At 36.7% G+C, this 16,223-nt stretch overlaps 1 protein-coding gene across 1 annotated transcript in view; it reads left to right on the plus strand.

Moving 5' to 3' along the window:
* Positions 1–14,797, plus strand: part of Tomosyn (syntaxin-binding protein tomosyn) — a 34,727-nt gene extending 19,930 nt beyond the window's left edge. Inside the window, 23 exon segments of the mRNA XM_081990064.1 lie at positions 816–913; positions 1,898–2,095; positions 2,151–2,285; positions 2,338–2,401; positions 2,454–2,658; positions 2,715–2,790; positions 2,840–2,994; positions 3,051–3,345; positions 4,605–4,842; positions 4,899–5,030; positions 5,083–5,118; positions 5,120–5,226; positions 5,278–5,479; positions 5,696–6,007; positions 6,166–6,505; positions 11,157–11,282; positions 11,341–11,589; positions 11,653–11,853; positions 11,907–12,015; positions 12,310–12,399; positions 13,138–13,233; positions 13,285–13,409; positions 13,465–14,797. Coding sequence (XP_081846190.1) covers positions 816–913; positions 1,898–2,095; positions 2,151–2,285; positions 2,338–2,401; positions 2,454–2,658; positions 2,715–2,790; positions 2,840–2,994; positions 3,051–3,345; positions 4,605–4,842; positions 4,899–5,030; positions 5,083–5,118; positions 5,120–5,226; positions 5,278–5,479; positions 5,696–6,007; positions 6,166–6,505; positions 11,157–11,282; positions 11,341–11,589; positions 11,653–11,853; positions 11,907–12,015; positions 12,310–12,399; positions 13,138–13,233; positions 13,285–13,409; positions 13,465–13,718 — 3,843 coding nt within the window. The 3' untranslated portion in view covers positions 13,719–14,797.
* Positions 14,798–16,223: the final 1,426 nt, after the last annotated feature.

Genomic DNA, 16,223 nt, shown 5'->3' on the forward strand with positions numbered 1-16,223 from the left:
AAATGTTGAGATGCTTTGCAATTTTGCGACTATTTTCCTACACAAGATTTCTTAATTTATTAGACTATGATACACACTTTTTTTTGACTTTCCTATTTATGAGATCAGAACTAAACCGTATTTAACCTAGATTGAAACTCTTGGCTTTCCAAAGCCACTTTAAGTGCAGGAAAATTGTATTTTAACGACTAACACATCGAAACAAGGGCTTTAAGTTTAATTAAATTTCCTTAATAACTCGGAAAGTGTGTAAAACAATGCAGCGGATGCTCGGGTACGTAATTTAAAAGCTCTTGGAAAATTAATCTCTCCCGGAAATTATGTCAGAGTAATAAACTTCAAGCTAGTGGAAATAATCAAAAAAACTATGTTATATTGGGAATAAACTGGATTAAATTGTATCAATTATTCCAGTGTCCATTTGGACGTTAACTGAATTTGTACCACGTGTTCATTTTATTTATCTGTCCTGTATTTACATGGCGAAAGCGTAAATAAATTGGATTTAATACCCGCATTTGGTTGCTTTATTGTGAAAAATTTACCAAACCACTAAACTTTAAAATTAGGGTTGACGTGAGAAAACAAAGTCTCGTTTGGTAGACATTTCTAATTACTGTTAGTGCCGTATTCTTCCAAGGTTTACGAGCCAAAAAAATAATGACAATTTTCCCCGGCAAAGCAAGATTTAATTACGCCAGGCTCATAATGGAGAAAGGCAATCTTCTCCGCTTTCGTTTTCCTCGTTAATTTTTCATTCAGTTTATTCACGCAGACGAGTTTTCTTTGTTGTTAATTTGCTTTATGTTTTGCAGACGTTTCGGCATGGATTCCCTCATCAACCCACTGCGATGGCCTTTGATCCGATACAGAAACTATTGGCCATTGGATCTAAATGTGGATCACTCAGGATGTATCCTTTTCAATTTAGTTACATTAATTCTTAGAAATTTGTCAGATTTTTGGCAAGAGAATTCATGTTTCAACCTGTTGGACTCTCTCTTGCCTTAAGGTAAAACATCTTTTTAGAAGTTTTCTCTTTAAATATTCATAAAACATGTTCCATTACGTTGTCGAGTAACTTAATATTGCGGAAAAGACGTTTTGGAAACTTTGAAAAGCAAACTTAAATTAGCTTTGTTAACCGGATTAGGTTTTGTTTAAAGTTGGGACGTTTACGGTAATCGACATTGCAAATTCAATTTCCTGATTAAATATAGCGGCAACGTATCAAACAACATTCAATTACACATAAATCCCGTTGTGTAGTTCACTTTATGTGAAGTTTAAATCAATTGAATTCGATTATACAGGTGTGGTAAATCCAAAACCCACCATAGGAAAACCGTGTAACTGACAGAGAAACGTAGATAATTGCATGCGTGGGACAAAGACAGTAAACGAAAAAAATACCAAGTAGGCCATATTTTCAGTACGCTGTTGCCAAAATCCAATACCGTCGACAAAATTAATTTTATCGACGGTATTGAATACTTGGCGTTTGGCAACAGCGCGCTGAAAATATGGCCTACTTGATATTTTTTTCGTTTTCTGTCTTAGTCCCGCCCATGCAATAATGTAGGTACGTTTCTCCGTCCGTTACACAGTTTTCCTATGGTCGGTTTTGGATTTACCACACCTGTATATTTGAAAAATTAGTATGTGTTTTGATGCTGGATGTGTAAATGTTAGAGGCGGCTTTTGGGCGGAAATTAAATTCCCGTAGTTCATTTTGTGTAAATAATTTTCGAATTTTTGGTCACGAAATAGTTATTAAATTGGGATTGCTTTTAAATGCGTTTTATGTACCAGAGTTTATCAAAATAGGAGCAACCTAACTTACTGTACAAACGGTACAAAAATGGAATCTAGAATTTTCTTTAACGAAATAAAATAGACTCGGTCAACCAGGGGTGGACGTGCACGTGCGACACGACATGGACGGCCCTCCAGGGTCGGCTGCAGTGTTACATTTGCAATTTTTGGTTAACGAAGGTTCTCTAATATCGGCCACAGCTGATGATACCATCCACATGTGGAGCTACAAGCAGAAAGTGCCGCAAATCGTGCAAAGTTTGAAGTTCCAAAAGGAAAAGTAAGTTTGCTAGTAGAAGTTTAAACGTACTAAAAATAAATTTACGGTGTTGCAGGATCACTTGTATGCACTTACCTCTTCAATCAAAATGGCTGTACGTAGGAACGGAAAAGGGCAACGTTCACATAGTACAAACTGAAAACTTCTCCCTTTCCGGTTACATCATCAACTGGAACAAAACAATCGAATTGTAAGTAACAAAAGCACTTTTTCTACATTTCAATCACTTTTGTTGTTTCTAGAACTAGAAAAACCCATCCCGGAGCAATAGTTCATTTAAGTGATAACCCAATAGATCCTAGTAAAGTAAGTAGGGCCCTTAAAGGATAAACTGGTTCTTAATTGAGGTGATTTTCAGTTGTTAATAGGTTATGAAAGTGGCCAAATAGTATTATGGGACTTGAAGAGCCGTTGTTCGGATATCCGGTGGCAAACTAGTGAATTGAGGTCGATAGCGTGGCATTATGAGGCCAAACAGTTCATGTGCTCTCACGCTGATGGTACTTTGACCACGTGGAATCTGAGAAACAATCAAAAAGCCGCGCACATCTCACAACCACATGGTACTTATTAACCCACCGGTTATTTACTAATATTTTAGCGAATGTAAACGTTGCAGCCAAACTTAATAAAGAAGGGAAACCTGAGCAGTGCAAACCCATCAATAAAGTTGAATGGATTACTAATAAAAATGGGTAGGTTTCTCGCGTAATTTTTTTTTCATCCTAATTTTTGGGTTTTTAGCGAAGCCTTTGTGATATTTTCTGGTGGAATGCCTTTCGACCAAGCCTGTAGAACACCCAGTATTACCGTTGTACATAATAAAACCACGACAGTACTAGAAATGGAACATAACGTTATTGATTTCGTTACCTTTTGTGATTCACCCTACGTAAGCGGTAAGTTATCACAAATCATTAAATTAGTCAATTTGCATAAATCGAATCAAATTTAGGTATGCAAGATCCTGTGGCGATTATCGCCTTGCTGCAAAACGACCTGGTGGTAATGGACCTGCAGACGCCGGGCTTTCCCTGTATCGAGAACCCGTACCCAATGAACATCCACGAGTCACCAGTGACGTGCGTTAGTTACCTGGCTGATTGTCCAGGCGACTTGATACCCGCCTTCTATTCAGTGGGACGCGCAAGTGCCTCCAAACGACAGGGTGTCAGCGAAATGGAGTGGCCGATAGGTGGTGGCACGTGGTCAGCGCAAGGCTGTAGCTATCCTGAAGTAATTCTCACCGGGTAAGTCACGTGAGTGTTAGCGCCGCCATCTAGTGTATCAACTAAACTAACAAACTTAGGAAGTTACCTAACAGTCACTAGAGTCTATTCAAAAACTAGGAGGAGTGATTGTCAATTAGGTTGGCAATTGTGGTCAAATGTGATTGGCCAGTTGGCGGCATGACTTACACAGCAGAAATGATAAATAAATAGTTTCTTTAGCATCCTAAAGTTTCTTGTTATGTCAGGCTTCTTCATGCGCTCCTCCTAGTTTTTAAATAGACCATAGATGCTATACAGTTATACAGGGTGTCCCGCGAGGTAACGGAGTAATCTAAGGAGATGTGAGAGACTTCCAAAACAGTAAGAAACTCTAAAAGCTTCCAAAATAGTGTCTAGAAGCTTTCAAATGCTCTTCAACTAGTCTAGAAGCTCTTAACAGATTTCCAGCGATTCTAGGGCAGTTTAAAGGATTTCAATAATTTCTAAAACCGTCTAAGATTTCCAGATTTCCTAAAGCAGCCCAGAACCTTCAATATGCTCTTTAAACTGTCCTAAAACCTTCTGAATGCTCCTGAAGTAGTCTAAATAGATTTCAGAAGCTTCCAAAACAGTAAGAAACTCTAAAAGCTTTCAAAACAGTGTCTAGAAGCTTTCAAATACTCTTCAAGTAGTCTAGAAGCTTTCAACAATTTTTAAAAGTGTCTAAAAGCGATTCTGGAGCAATTTAAAAGCTTTTTCTAGCAACATCTAGAACCTAAGTTTCCAAATGCCTCTAAAGCAGTCCAGAACCTTCAATATGCCCTTTAAACTGTCCAAAAACCTTTGAAATGCTCCTGAAGTAGTCTAAATAGATTTCAGAAGCTTCCAAAACACTTAGAAACTACAAAAGCTTCCAAATCAGTTTCTAGAAGCTTTCAAATACTCTTCAACTAGTCTAGAAGCTTTTAACAAATTTCAAAACAATCTTCAAAGGATTCTGGAGTAGTTAAAGCTTCTAGCATTCGAATCAAAGATCAAAAATGTTCTATGAACATGGGTCTCTACAATGAGAAAATGGACACTTTGAACAATTATTATAAACAGTTATTTTTAAAGTATCATTAGTTTTCTTTGTCACATCATATCTTGGTAAGGAAGCATTCATACAACATTTTCGACTCAAATTTACCTAAAAAACACATAGTGAAATTTTGTTTCCTCGCGGGACACCCCGTATAAGTATTTTGCAATTTGTTCTTCCAAACAATCATAAACACAAAAACTGGAATATTTCACAGACACGCTGATGGTAGTATAAAGTTCTGGGACGCAAGCGCAGGTACTCTCCAGGTGCTCTACAAGTTAAAAACATCAAAAGTGTTCGAAAGGCCGAAACCCAAGTCAATTGAAAGCGAAGACGACCCTTTTGCCATACACCTGATCTCCCTTTGTCCTGAATCTAGAAAGCTTTGCGTAGCCGGAGCTTCAAGTCATGTGATACTATTTACTTATAAGAAGATCGAATGCAATGAAGAGGTTACCTTTCAAAAATCCTGTTTTTTGTGTGTTTGACTTGGTTTATTTTATAACAGATTATGTCATTAGAAATTCCGATTGTATACGAAGTGATCGATGATGAGATATCGCCTGACTGTCAGTTTTCCGGGCCGGGAAGCGCCGGTTCCGGCAGCAAAATCGACATGCTCGACATGGACAATAAAAGGGTGAGTCACACGCCCTTAATTATCGTATTAAGCCTGCTAAAACGTTATGCAGGAAGGGCCAACGTTGAAAGTGAGAAGCGGACCGCAAAAAAAAACCGCCCGGATTTCAAGCCCAATTGGTCTGTTTGACGCCCTGGAACAACGGGGAACCACCCAGTCATATTAGTTCGCTGACAATTAATAGTTCATATGGACTGTAAGTATAACACAAAAAAATTAGATTTTTAAAAACAAAATCATATTCTAGAATGGCTTACGGTAACGAAGCCGGCCTTGTGATAGTAGATATAGAACAAAGAGTATACCTACTGAACGTGGGTAGTCCGGACCTATACGGCGCTCAAGATCCTTATTCCAGGGTACCGAGGAGCCCGAAAAAAAACCCGATCGGCGCCGATTGTCTTCCCCAGGACTTTGAAAGACAACCAAGGAGTCCCAGCATTGATCAGGTCAGCCTATTGTACTTTTTGATTCAATTACTTAATAACAGATGTTTTTATAACAAAAACCAGGTTACAGGTCACTATATTTTTCTGATTATTTGGCTAATTACGAATAAGTTGCATACTCTAGTAGTAGAAACCCCCCACACAGTTTTTTAGGCATTAAAATGCACTGTTCACTACCCTAAACTGCATGACTGAATCTTCCGAAAACCAATCTAGATGGGCCGTTCCCCAGAGTCCCCATATTCGTACGCGCCTTGCCCAACCCCAATTGAGCAAGCTCAGGAAGCTTGTGAGGACAATGATCTGATTACCGTCACCCAATTGGCCACCAGAAGGAAATCGTCCACGTGGAAGGGCCTGAAACGTCAATTGAGCAAAGTCGACCTCAAATTGAAAAACCCTTTAAAAGAGAAAAGACACAGTATATTTTATTCGGGGGTGTTGCCCGGTATTGTGGACAATATCGATCAAGTGGAGGAGGATGTGGAAAATATGAGTTCTCAAGACTCTGGAGAAGACGTTACCGTGGTTCGTAGTTTTATTGTTTTGAGTCAAGAAAAAATATTTCAAAACAAATGAAAGAGGGTCAAATGTGGAGCAAAAGTATTAAGGCTATTGTGGTGTTAATTTATCATTTTGCCCCACATTAACTAATTTACATATAAAGGGTGAAAAATATATACTAGGTGGACCAATTCAGTCGCGTAAAAAGCCCAGTACAAGACCAGTACAATCAAAGCGAACTTTCATCCGGACAAATAACCCCCGAACTGGACCTGGACGATCTGGATCACAAACTGAACGCAATCAGACCGGACAATTTAGATTTAAACGATGACGTGACGCCGGTCAGGCCGCCGCGCCTGAAGAAGCCATCGAAACGAAACGAGGCCGACAAATTACCGTCCGCACCCAATACAAAACAATTGAAAAACGACGGACAATATATGAAAGATTTGAGGGACAAAGAGGATCTGATTACCAGTCCGCAGCAGTCGTTTACTGGAAGCTTCATGCGGCGTTTCAGTAAGTCTTTAGGTTGATCGGACAGTGGCGTTTCAAAGTTTTTCTCTTAATTATTGGGGTTGTGGTAGTATTTTTGTTATTTGTTAGCTGGTTTTTGGAGCTGCGGGAAGCCAAAGCAAGGCCAGCTTTTTTTACTAATACAGTATGTGATAAATCCAGGAACGGGTTGTAATATTCTGAAAACTACTTTATAAAAGAAAAGAAATCAATTCTTTTTAACCCGGTCCTGAATTTTTACATATGCAAAACACTAGGTGTTCAAATTAGTGTTGTTGTGGCCTCTGTCTCGGAAAAAAAAATCAAATGTTTAAAAATAGGATGTAATCAGCATCTTTTCTCTTTCATGTTCAGTGTTTACTGTGAATCAAAACCACGTGAGCTAGTACTGTCAGACTATTCATTATACTGTGGTAAAAATGGTGTCTGGAGGTTATTCTTATTGAGGTGACTAAATTTCATTCTTTTTCGTTTCTGGATTTGAGGTGGCAACTACCTATTCTAGACACCTGGTACTACTGCTTGAAGATTTACCAGTGATTTATTACCAATTTATATTCGACAGGCAGAATTTTTAATGCGTAATAAACACTTTTAGGTAGTGATTTCAGGACAGTAGAGTTATTATCAGTAGCAAACATTACCTCATATATTCCCTACAAGCTAGTTTTAATGTTTTATTTTGTTTTCTGTGTTCTGTTTTGTCCTCCGCCTAATATGTTTTGTTGGCTTTTTGTTTTTGATGTTTACCTACACTTATTAAGATGTCAAAAAGGGGAATTAACAGTAGAGTTGAGTGTCCCTTTTACTGTACTTATGTTAATGTTCCTTCAGAGTGATACTGGTGCGTTTTGACTTTGCTTGGGGTGGCTTTGGCGAACATCAAATGGGGGTTCGACATTGGGATGCGGCGCCATCTTGAACAACCCAGCTTTGTGGGGTAAAAACCTGAACTAGACGATTTTTTAGAACCTCCTAAGTAGGATTTTAACCGAAATACTCGATTAGATGGCTTCTTATCCAACAGTACTGCTTGATTTTTATGACAGACAAAATAAGGGCAATGTAAATAGCTGTACAGACAATTTTAGGGTCGATTACAGTAACAAAGCAAATAAATCCCTTTTAAATAAATTTATGTGTGTCCGTTTTTGCCACATGTGCTGTCTTGTCTGTCCACCAGATGAATGGTGTTTGTCCCGCTATCAGCACGCCACCCCCTCAAACGAGCGCCGCCCAGCCACCCAGCGGGGGCCGTCCGAGGCCAGAACCACCCAGGCGCAGTCGCAGCCAAGGTACCCGCAAACTGCACAAATGTTTATCGACCGCCTCCTATTCCGAAGACCAATCGTATTATTCGGGGGTGGGAATATTGCCGCCCGTTCAAGGGTTGACGGTGCCAACGGTCGACCGCCACACCAAACAGCAGCTGATGGTGGCGCGCCAGTATTGCAGTTTTGGTAGTACAAACAGTCACCACCCGTTTTTTTTTATGTTTTAAGTCATTAGTGGGTTTATATTGATGCAACAACTATGGAAGAAATGTACAGTCTATTCAAATTAGTCTGGATAGACTATACATAAACATCAATTCATAATCATAAATCGTTCATACATTTAAAATTTTTACTAGACAGCCCTTATTTATGGTTTCTAGTCTAGTTGATGTAGTTTTACGTTTACCTGGGTCAAAAAAACCATTAAGGGTCATAAACGGTGGGTAAAGGGTTGAAGAAAGTAGCGACAAATTTTTTCCTTACTTTTCAGTTTTGACATGAAAACTTCTCTTTTATTATTGATCAGAGGCTTCTAGAATCATTTTGGAAACACCTGCAACCTCAAAAGTATACTGAAAATGTCCCAAAAATTTACCAGATAGATATCTTTAAAAGTGTCCTCAACCTTCCAACAATTTTTGAAAATTTGCCTCTAGAATCATTTTTAAAACTCTTAAAAGTATAAAACCTCTCGAGGTTAACAGAGGTTTCAAAAAGCGTTTTAAACCTTTTAACAAATTTTTAAATTTGTCAAAGGCCTCTTTTGCGCAACCTTAAAAGTATATTGTAAATCAAAAATTGACAGAGGTCTTTAAAAGTGTCTTAAACCTAAATAAATTTTGAAATTTGCCAGATGACTATCGAATAATTTTCGAAATGCCTCCAATTTCAAAAGTATAATGTAAATTTTCCCAAAACTGACTGGAGGTCTTTAGAAGTGTCCTTAACTTTCAAACAAATTTTGAAAAATTTCAAAGGGCTCTGGAATGATTTTGAAAATGCCAGCAATCTTAAAAATATGCTGGAAACCTCTCAAAAAATTGACAGATACTTCTAAAAGTGTTCTAATCCTTCCCACAAAGTCGGAGGGCTCTAAAAACGCAAATTTCTCAAAACACAGTGTCTTTAGTTGTAAAATATGTATTTTAATCTTTATAATTAATCATTCAAATTGAGAGACACCGTATACTGCTATATTTGAGTATTATTTAAATTTTGATATAAAATATGACGGTTGGTGGCTGTTGGAAACGGACTTGGAATTTGGATTAGTTAGTTTAGACAGAATTACAGAAAAGTAGAACTGCAAATTGGTTGTAAGTCAAAAATTAGTAAAAATTGCAAAATATTACTTATTAGGCATAAACTACCATTAGTTATCCATCCCAGTGTTACCACCTGATTGAGATACAACTTTGAGTTGCTATATTCTTTACCTTAGCCCACCTTAAGGCTCATATAGTTGTCAGTTTAGCCCCTTTAAAACCACTTTACAACCACGTAGTTTAGTTATGTTACTGGTACAAACACGTTTTTCACTTTTTTATTGTTATTATAGTTAAACTTATCCTGCAGTTAGGAAACGTAGCTTAAAAGTAGGGTAATCAATAATTGTTATGGTTGTTATTTAGACTTCTTTAGTTTTAACCCACTCTTTAAGGTAGATTTAGAACGTTGTTGGTAGATTTTTTGATACACCACTGTAGTTCATGATACTTGAACCTTGGTTCCTTTTAGACTTTTAGTTCTACTAGATTTTCTCTCTGTCTCTATTTTTTACTTATTAATTAAGGGGGGTAGTCTTTTAAGTGTCAAATATGTCACTAGTGTTTAAGTCTATTTTCCTCTGTTTCAGCAATGGATTCACATCTCGTACGCATGGCATACTTTATATTCTTTGTGTGGTGACTATATGTACTTCCAAATCTGTAATCTTCTTTTGTTTTTCGTTTTGCTGTCAGGCTTTTGTTTTTTGATTCCTCCTTTGGTTGTTAAAGAGAAGTCAAAAAGCAACTTTTTCTTTTTTTAATGTCAAGTCTTGCGTGTATGTGTTATTGTTTGTGATTGGTTAGTTAACAGAAAATGACGGACAACTTTAACCTAACATATTGATGTGCTTTGCACCCCCTTGTTAAGTCACCCCCCTATATATACTTATTTTTTTATTTTGTTAATTGCTTTCTTATTGGTTACTTACTTTATGTTAACCACATTCCAAGAGGGCAGTACCAACTAACCACTTTATTTTTTTAGGTTATGGTGGCATGTTTGTAATATGCATGTTCTTGTGTTTTTTTAGTTTGTTGTTAGATTAAGCTCTTGAAATTAGTTAGATTCTGAAAATGTAATTTTTCAGACATAAATCAGAGATGAGAAAGAAAAAGTATTTTTTTCTTAGCTGCTAGGTAATTATTAGGTTTTCTTAGCAACAGAAGTGTAAATAAGATATTCGGTTTTTCAAAATACTAAGTCCAACATAACAAGAATTAAATAAAAAGATTCAAATTTTATAGTAACATTTAAAACGCCCGCTAGATGTGACGTAGACGGTTTTCAACCAATTAGGTGCGAGGAGCCACCTACATTATCAGCTTTTTCTAGGTCCGCTTTCGTGTTGCCAGTTTGTAAACTTTTACCGGTTCAAATTAATCTTGACAAATTAGAAATGGTAAAAGACGGTCTTTATTTATTTTTTTAAAGTTTCTAACAATCACTAGACTAAAGAAATTACGTCAAATTGACATGAAATTACTTTTTGTTCAGTGAAAGAAAAAATTTGGCAACATTGCACTTTGCAGACTTCTGGAGATGCTGTCAACCATCAGACGCCATAGCCAATAAAACTGCTGAAAGTCGTCTACGTCATATACGCGGCAAAACTGTCGATTTGCATTTATTTACGCATTTTCAAAGTCTTATAAATTACCAAAAAACCTTCTTTTTTGTAAATAAACTACAAATTCCGACATTTCAAACATTGAAACGCAGTTTTACGTAATGTGGGATGAGCCCATTGTAGGTTAGGTTAGATTATTTTTCATGGCTGTCATATTATGTTTTGTCAGATAGCTAGAATTATTCTCGGTGATTTTATAGTCGTACTAATCCAATAAATCATAATTTTTAGGTAAAATGTATATAAGCTTCTGTAAATATTATGTAGTAAGTCCTGCATGTTGATTGGTTGCTGTGAGTGCGCTTTGGCAGCTTTGCACTTAAAATAACGGCTTTTGGTGCCGAGAACTATTGACACGCATGCGATTTTAGTCAAAATCAGCTTCCAGGAGTGTCTATGTTGATTTTGACTGAACAAATAGAATTAGTTAAATTATTGTAGTGAGGATATCAAGTCTAATAACCTTTCTTTGTTTCTATGGGTCGGGTAGACAAACTGGACAGTAGCTTTTCACGGTCGCGATCCAGTTCGATGAGCAGTTTGGAAAATATCACATCAGAGGCTATACAATGCTTGGTTTTTGCGGATTCCTATTCTAAAAAATCAGGTAAGACACTTTAAATAGACTGATTTGTATGAAATGACTTATTGGTGTACATTTTTAGAACCTTCAGTGTTGACACCAACACTGTGGGTGGGCACCAGTTTGGGTTCGGTGCTGACCATTCTGATTACGCCTCCCGAACCGGACAGTCGTTCCTCCCAGCCAGTTGTCGTGTCAATGGTCGGCATGCCGATTTTTCGGTTGAAGGGCGGTATTCTAACGTTATCGTTTCTAGACTGTAGTGGTGCGTTAATACCCTACACGTTTGAGACGTGGAAAGATGACAATCGGGAAAAAAGGGAACGTGATAGTAAGCAAAGAAGTCTTTGCCAAAAATGTTGTTTTGTTGTACTAAACAGTGTTTTTACAATAGGAACTCCCACAAGAACCCAAAATCGTATGAGTCCCACTTTGGGTGAGTCGCGAAATGATAATTTCAGCGATCGACAATTCGTGGTGATCGCCAGCGAAAAACAAGCCAGGGTATTAGCTCTTCCATCACAAAATTGTGTATATAGACAACAATTGGCTGACGCCGATTTTGTTGTTAAAGCTGAAGCTATTTCTTTTAAAGGTTTGTTAAAAACTCTTCTGCTAAGTTAATTCTGATTGGTTAATCAATTGCAGATAGCGTTTGTCTTGCCACTTACCTTTCCAACGGACATTTGATGGCCTACAGTCTTCCCAGCCTTAAACCCTTATTAGATATTGACTTCCTACCACTGTCAGAATTAAGGTAAGTTCAAAAAAATTACACTAATATACAGGGTGAATTAATTGCTAGCACCGAATGCCATCTATATTGTGTGTGAGCACAATCTCCCGATTTGGAGCACATCTTTTGCATGATGTTATCTCTCTTTATATTACTTAAAGTTACTAACTATTAACTCTTAAGTTTGCTTAGCGTCTGAACAACTCTAGGCAAACAATCACAAATAATACACCAACTAAATAATGGGAACTTGAATTAAAAAAAAAAAAAACTTTAACCTGCAATGGCTAATCGCTTCTCTTCACCTCTCACCAGTTTCCAGACTACGCCGAGTAGTAGGGGAATTGTAGATCCCATGTTATCGATATGGGGACAACAACTTATAGTAAACGAGGACACTGATCAGTAAGTGCAATCCAAGTACTCTTTCGTTTTGTGTGTTTTTTTTTTTATTTTTGGAAAAAACCTTGAAAATCAGGGTTGTCTCCGAAACTGGGGGAGTGCACAACTAAGCTCACTCACACTATATTAACTCAAATTTCTAACCACAAGACAAAGCACCAAAAACGGCATGGATTTCCAATTTTTTCCTGCATGTGTTCGATTTAGAACAGTTTTTTATGACAGACTGTTTAGCTTTAGTTTTATTTAAGCGTAAAGCTTAAGCAGAAGTAATCAACTCTTAAAACTTATAGAAAAATAGCCTCTGATGGGTGCTAGATAGACTATATCTTTATCTAACCGTTTTTGAGATATTGTTCTTCCAGGTTTGACGCCATCTAGCGGCGTTTAAACCTAATATAACTGAGTAAAGGTTTAAAGCAAAAACTGCAGAATTTCCACTTAATTATGTTACTAAGCTGGAAATTACCGTTTAGGAAGATTGTCGAGAAAATCGTTTTCTTATTAATTTAGTTAGTAGAAAAAACTCTGATTATATGTAGTTACACTTATTATTAATTAAATTATAATCCGCTTAGTAAAACTGTGAAAATATTGAGAATAACCGACAAAAGCCAGTAATAATTTAACTATACCTAAGTAGATGATAATTTGGGGCATTCTCAAAAACTGTTTCATTATTATATTTTTTTTAGTCTGTTTTGGTGCTAAAATTCATATTAAGGTTTATCAAACTTTTAGGATCGCCCGGACATTTTGCTTCAGCAACAAAGGTCACGGACTGTACCTGGCTTCACCATCTGAGTTACAAAAATTCACTTTGTGCACTGACTTTTGGTGAGTATTACTAAAAAAACAACAAAATGGTATCTAATTAATTTCACACAGTTCTGAACTAACCGAAATGTTGGGCGACCTGTTTCTGACCTGTGAAATGCCTGAACCACCCAAAATTGGATTTTTCAAAGGGTTATTTGGAGGTGGCGTTAACTCTTTAGACCGCGAAGAACTCTGTAAGTTGTAGTTTTCTACTAAATTTCAGATATAAATCGATTTTTTGTGGTTTAGTCGGGGAACAGAGCGGCAAAGCAAACAAATCAATAGCCAAACACATTCCTGGTAGTATGCAGGACGTTGGACAGAGGGCGTCCGGAGCGTGCTCTGAAGTGAACCGCGCCCACAAACTGATGCTGGAGAGGGGAGAGAAACTCAGCCAATTAGAAGACAGGGCAGAAAGGATGCGCAACGATGCCGAAAACTTCAGTTCGTCCGCGCACGATTTGATGTTAAAGTACAAGGACAAAAAGTGGTACCAATTATGAAGTAACTCGTATAAGGTTGTTCGATTTTGTACATTTCTGTAGAACTATCCAGTTTTTTTTTTAGGCCTTTAATGGCCAATTTCACTAACATATTTAAAGTGTAGTAGTTTTAACTGTGACAGATGTCACCGTCAAAGCCTAAGCTGTCATTAAACATGTTGGTGCAATCAGTCTTTTACTATTGTACAGTAACTGTTACTTACCTTCAACAAGGGTGTTGTTTTAGGTTATGAAACTGTCAAAAGCAATTATCTCATATTTAAATAGTACATATTTGCGATATACAGGATGTATTATTGTTCTGAGTTGTGACACATAAAAAGCGGATTAAAAATGTCAAAATTCAAACAGTACACAGTTACAGTATTTTGTGTTTCAGTCAACTGGACATCCTGTATATGAAACACACCGCTTCAGATATCCGGTTTTCTCCAGTAGAAAATTTATTAATTATAGAGCGCATTTAGGGTTTCCACACCCTATACATAATATAGCGATATGTAATTTTTTTTAAAAGCATGTAAAAGGAATACCTTCGTAATTAGAAACAAAAAAAGATAATAACGTAGATTATAATGGAAACAATTTTTACGTTTGCTACTAAAAAACCATTAACTAATCTATTGTAGAACTTTTTTAATATTAACTCGATGTATATTATTGTTTCTTTTCTAGTCCCTTTTCTACGTTTAGGTTTGTAGTGATCACTCTGTATAGTGTGACCTTTAGAAGTCATTTGGTGTACATAATAATATATTAGTTGTTATCGTCTTCCTCATACATTAAAATGCCAAAAACTGTTATTTCTGCACACTTTAAACTGTTATTGGTTTCCATCTTCATTTTTCTTTATTGTTACCTTTAAATGCAATTTGTTAGCTAAGGTTGCATTCTCCCTTCTCTCTTCTAAAAAAAAGGAGTCTATAAAGAACAGTTTTAAATGTATTTAGTATTATCATTGTTCTTTGTATGGTTTTTTGTGATTGTATAGGGTTTTGAAACTTGTGTACAGCGATGTTAGTAGGCTATGTGCAGAATTATATTACTGTTCTACTGAAATATAAAAGAATTGTTTATAATTTTAGTTGTTTTTTTTTTACCCCAGAATAAGCTTATAAAGATTGATACTTCAGAATTTGACTCAAATTAGTTCTAGACCATATCAGTAACGGAGGCGCTGTGTCTAAAATTGTGTTAGGACCGTATTATGGTAATTTAACGCCTTTGGGACTGCGCATAAGGATATTATCCCTTTGTCGACGATTACGTTGATCGAAACTTTATTAGGACTATATTAGTTTGTCGTTCATTGAGGATACAAAAATGCATTTCTGGTTAAGCAAAGTTACAGGAAAAGAAGTTACAACCTTTGGCTACTGTGCAATTCAGTGGCGTTAGACTCAATTCATTAATGCCCCCCGAAAAGTGCTAAACCGATTTTGGTTCGGTTGCTTCGTGGTCGGAATAACCAACTTAATGGCTTCAAAAGACCGTTTTGTTCCTTCCAAATTATCTTTAAACTTTCGTTCGGATCGTTTCTGGAATGTAAACGCAACCCAATTACTTTCACGAAGTTCGAACAGCTTACTCACTTGTCACCATCAATAAGTTCATGTTATGGTGTAAATCCCTATTTTTCACAACATAAATAGATCGTATCCATTAAAGACCTTTTTCTGAATATTTTGATAGGAAAATCCAGTTTCATACGAGAGTCAGCAACGATATTCAAAACGTCACAAAGAGCCGACGTATTTCCGCGTCGGGACTCGGAATTTGCACTTGTCGGCACAGGAAAACGCTAAGAGAAATGAAAAGCAAAGGGAAAATTCAATTCTGGAATTGGAAACGTCCCCGTATAGAAGGATTTCCATATTTTCCGTTGATGTGTGCGGGGGTAAAGAAAACGAGTAGAAGAGATTTGTGTAAAGCACAAAAGGCAAAGGATGATACACGTAAAAATGTCCCTATTTGTTTGTAAATAAGTTCAAGACAGATCTTAATAAGGTCACGAGGTTTGAAACTTCATCAATACTGTACAGATTCTAATTTAATGAAAGTTTGGGTTTATTAAAAGTTACTGGTTATAATTAACTAATTAATAATACAAGCCCTAGGTACTCTATTACCGGAAAGTTAATGTAAAAATGCCAATCATACACTTTGAAATTATGAAAGGTTGTTGTAGAGCAAAACTTTAGGACAAGGTGAAACTTCAAGACTTTTCTACTCTTAGAAGTTTCTTGATTGACGTTGTAATTCAAATTAAGGAGAAAATTAAAGTTTTGACTGTATTTAACGAACATTCTAACCTTTAAAATAAACTATCAAACAGCACAATCACACTTGAACGATTTAATTTAATCCTCAAACTAGCTAAGCAAACGCCTATAGACTATTAATCAGTGTCATAAATTATTAAAACCCTTTAAAAAGGGATTTAGGGTTATTCGGGTCTGGGGTTGAAGCAAATTCGTTTCACGTCGCGAATAAATCAATTCAGTC

This window comes from Ips typographus, linkage group LG11, assembly GCF_016097725.1.
Source record: "Ips typographus isolate SLU linkage group LG11, UJ_Ityp_2.0, whole genome shotgun sequence".
In the NCBI taxonomy this organism is placed as follows: Eukaryota; Metazoa; Arthropoda; class Insecta; order Coleoptera; family Curculionidae; genus Ips; species Ips typographus.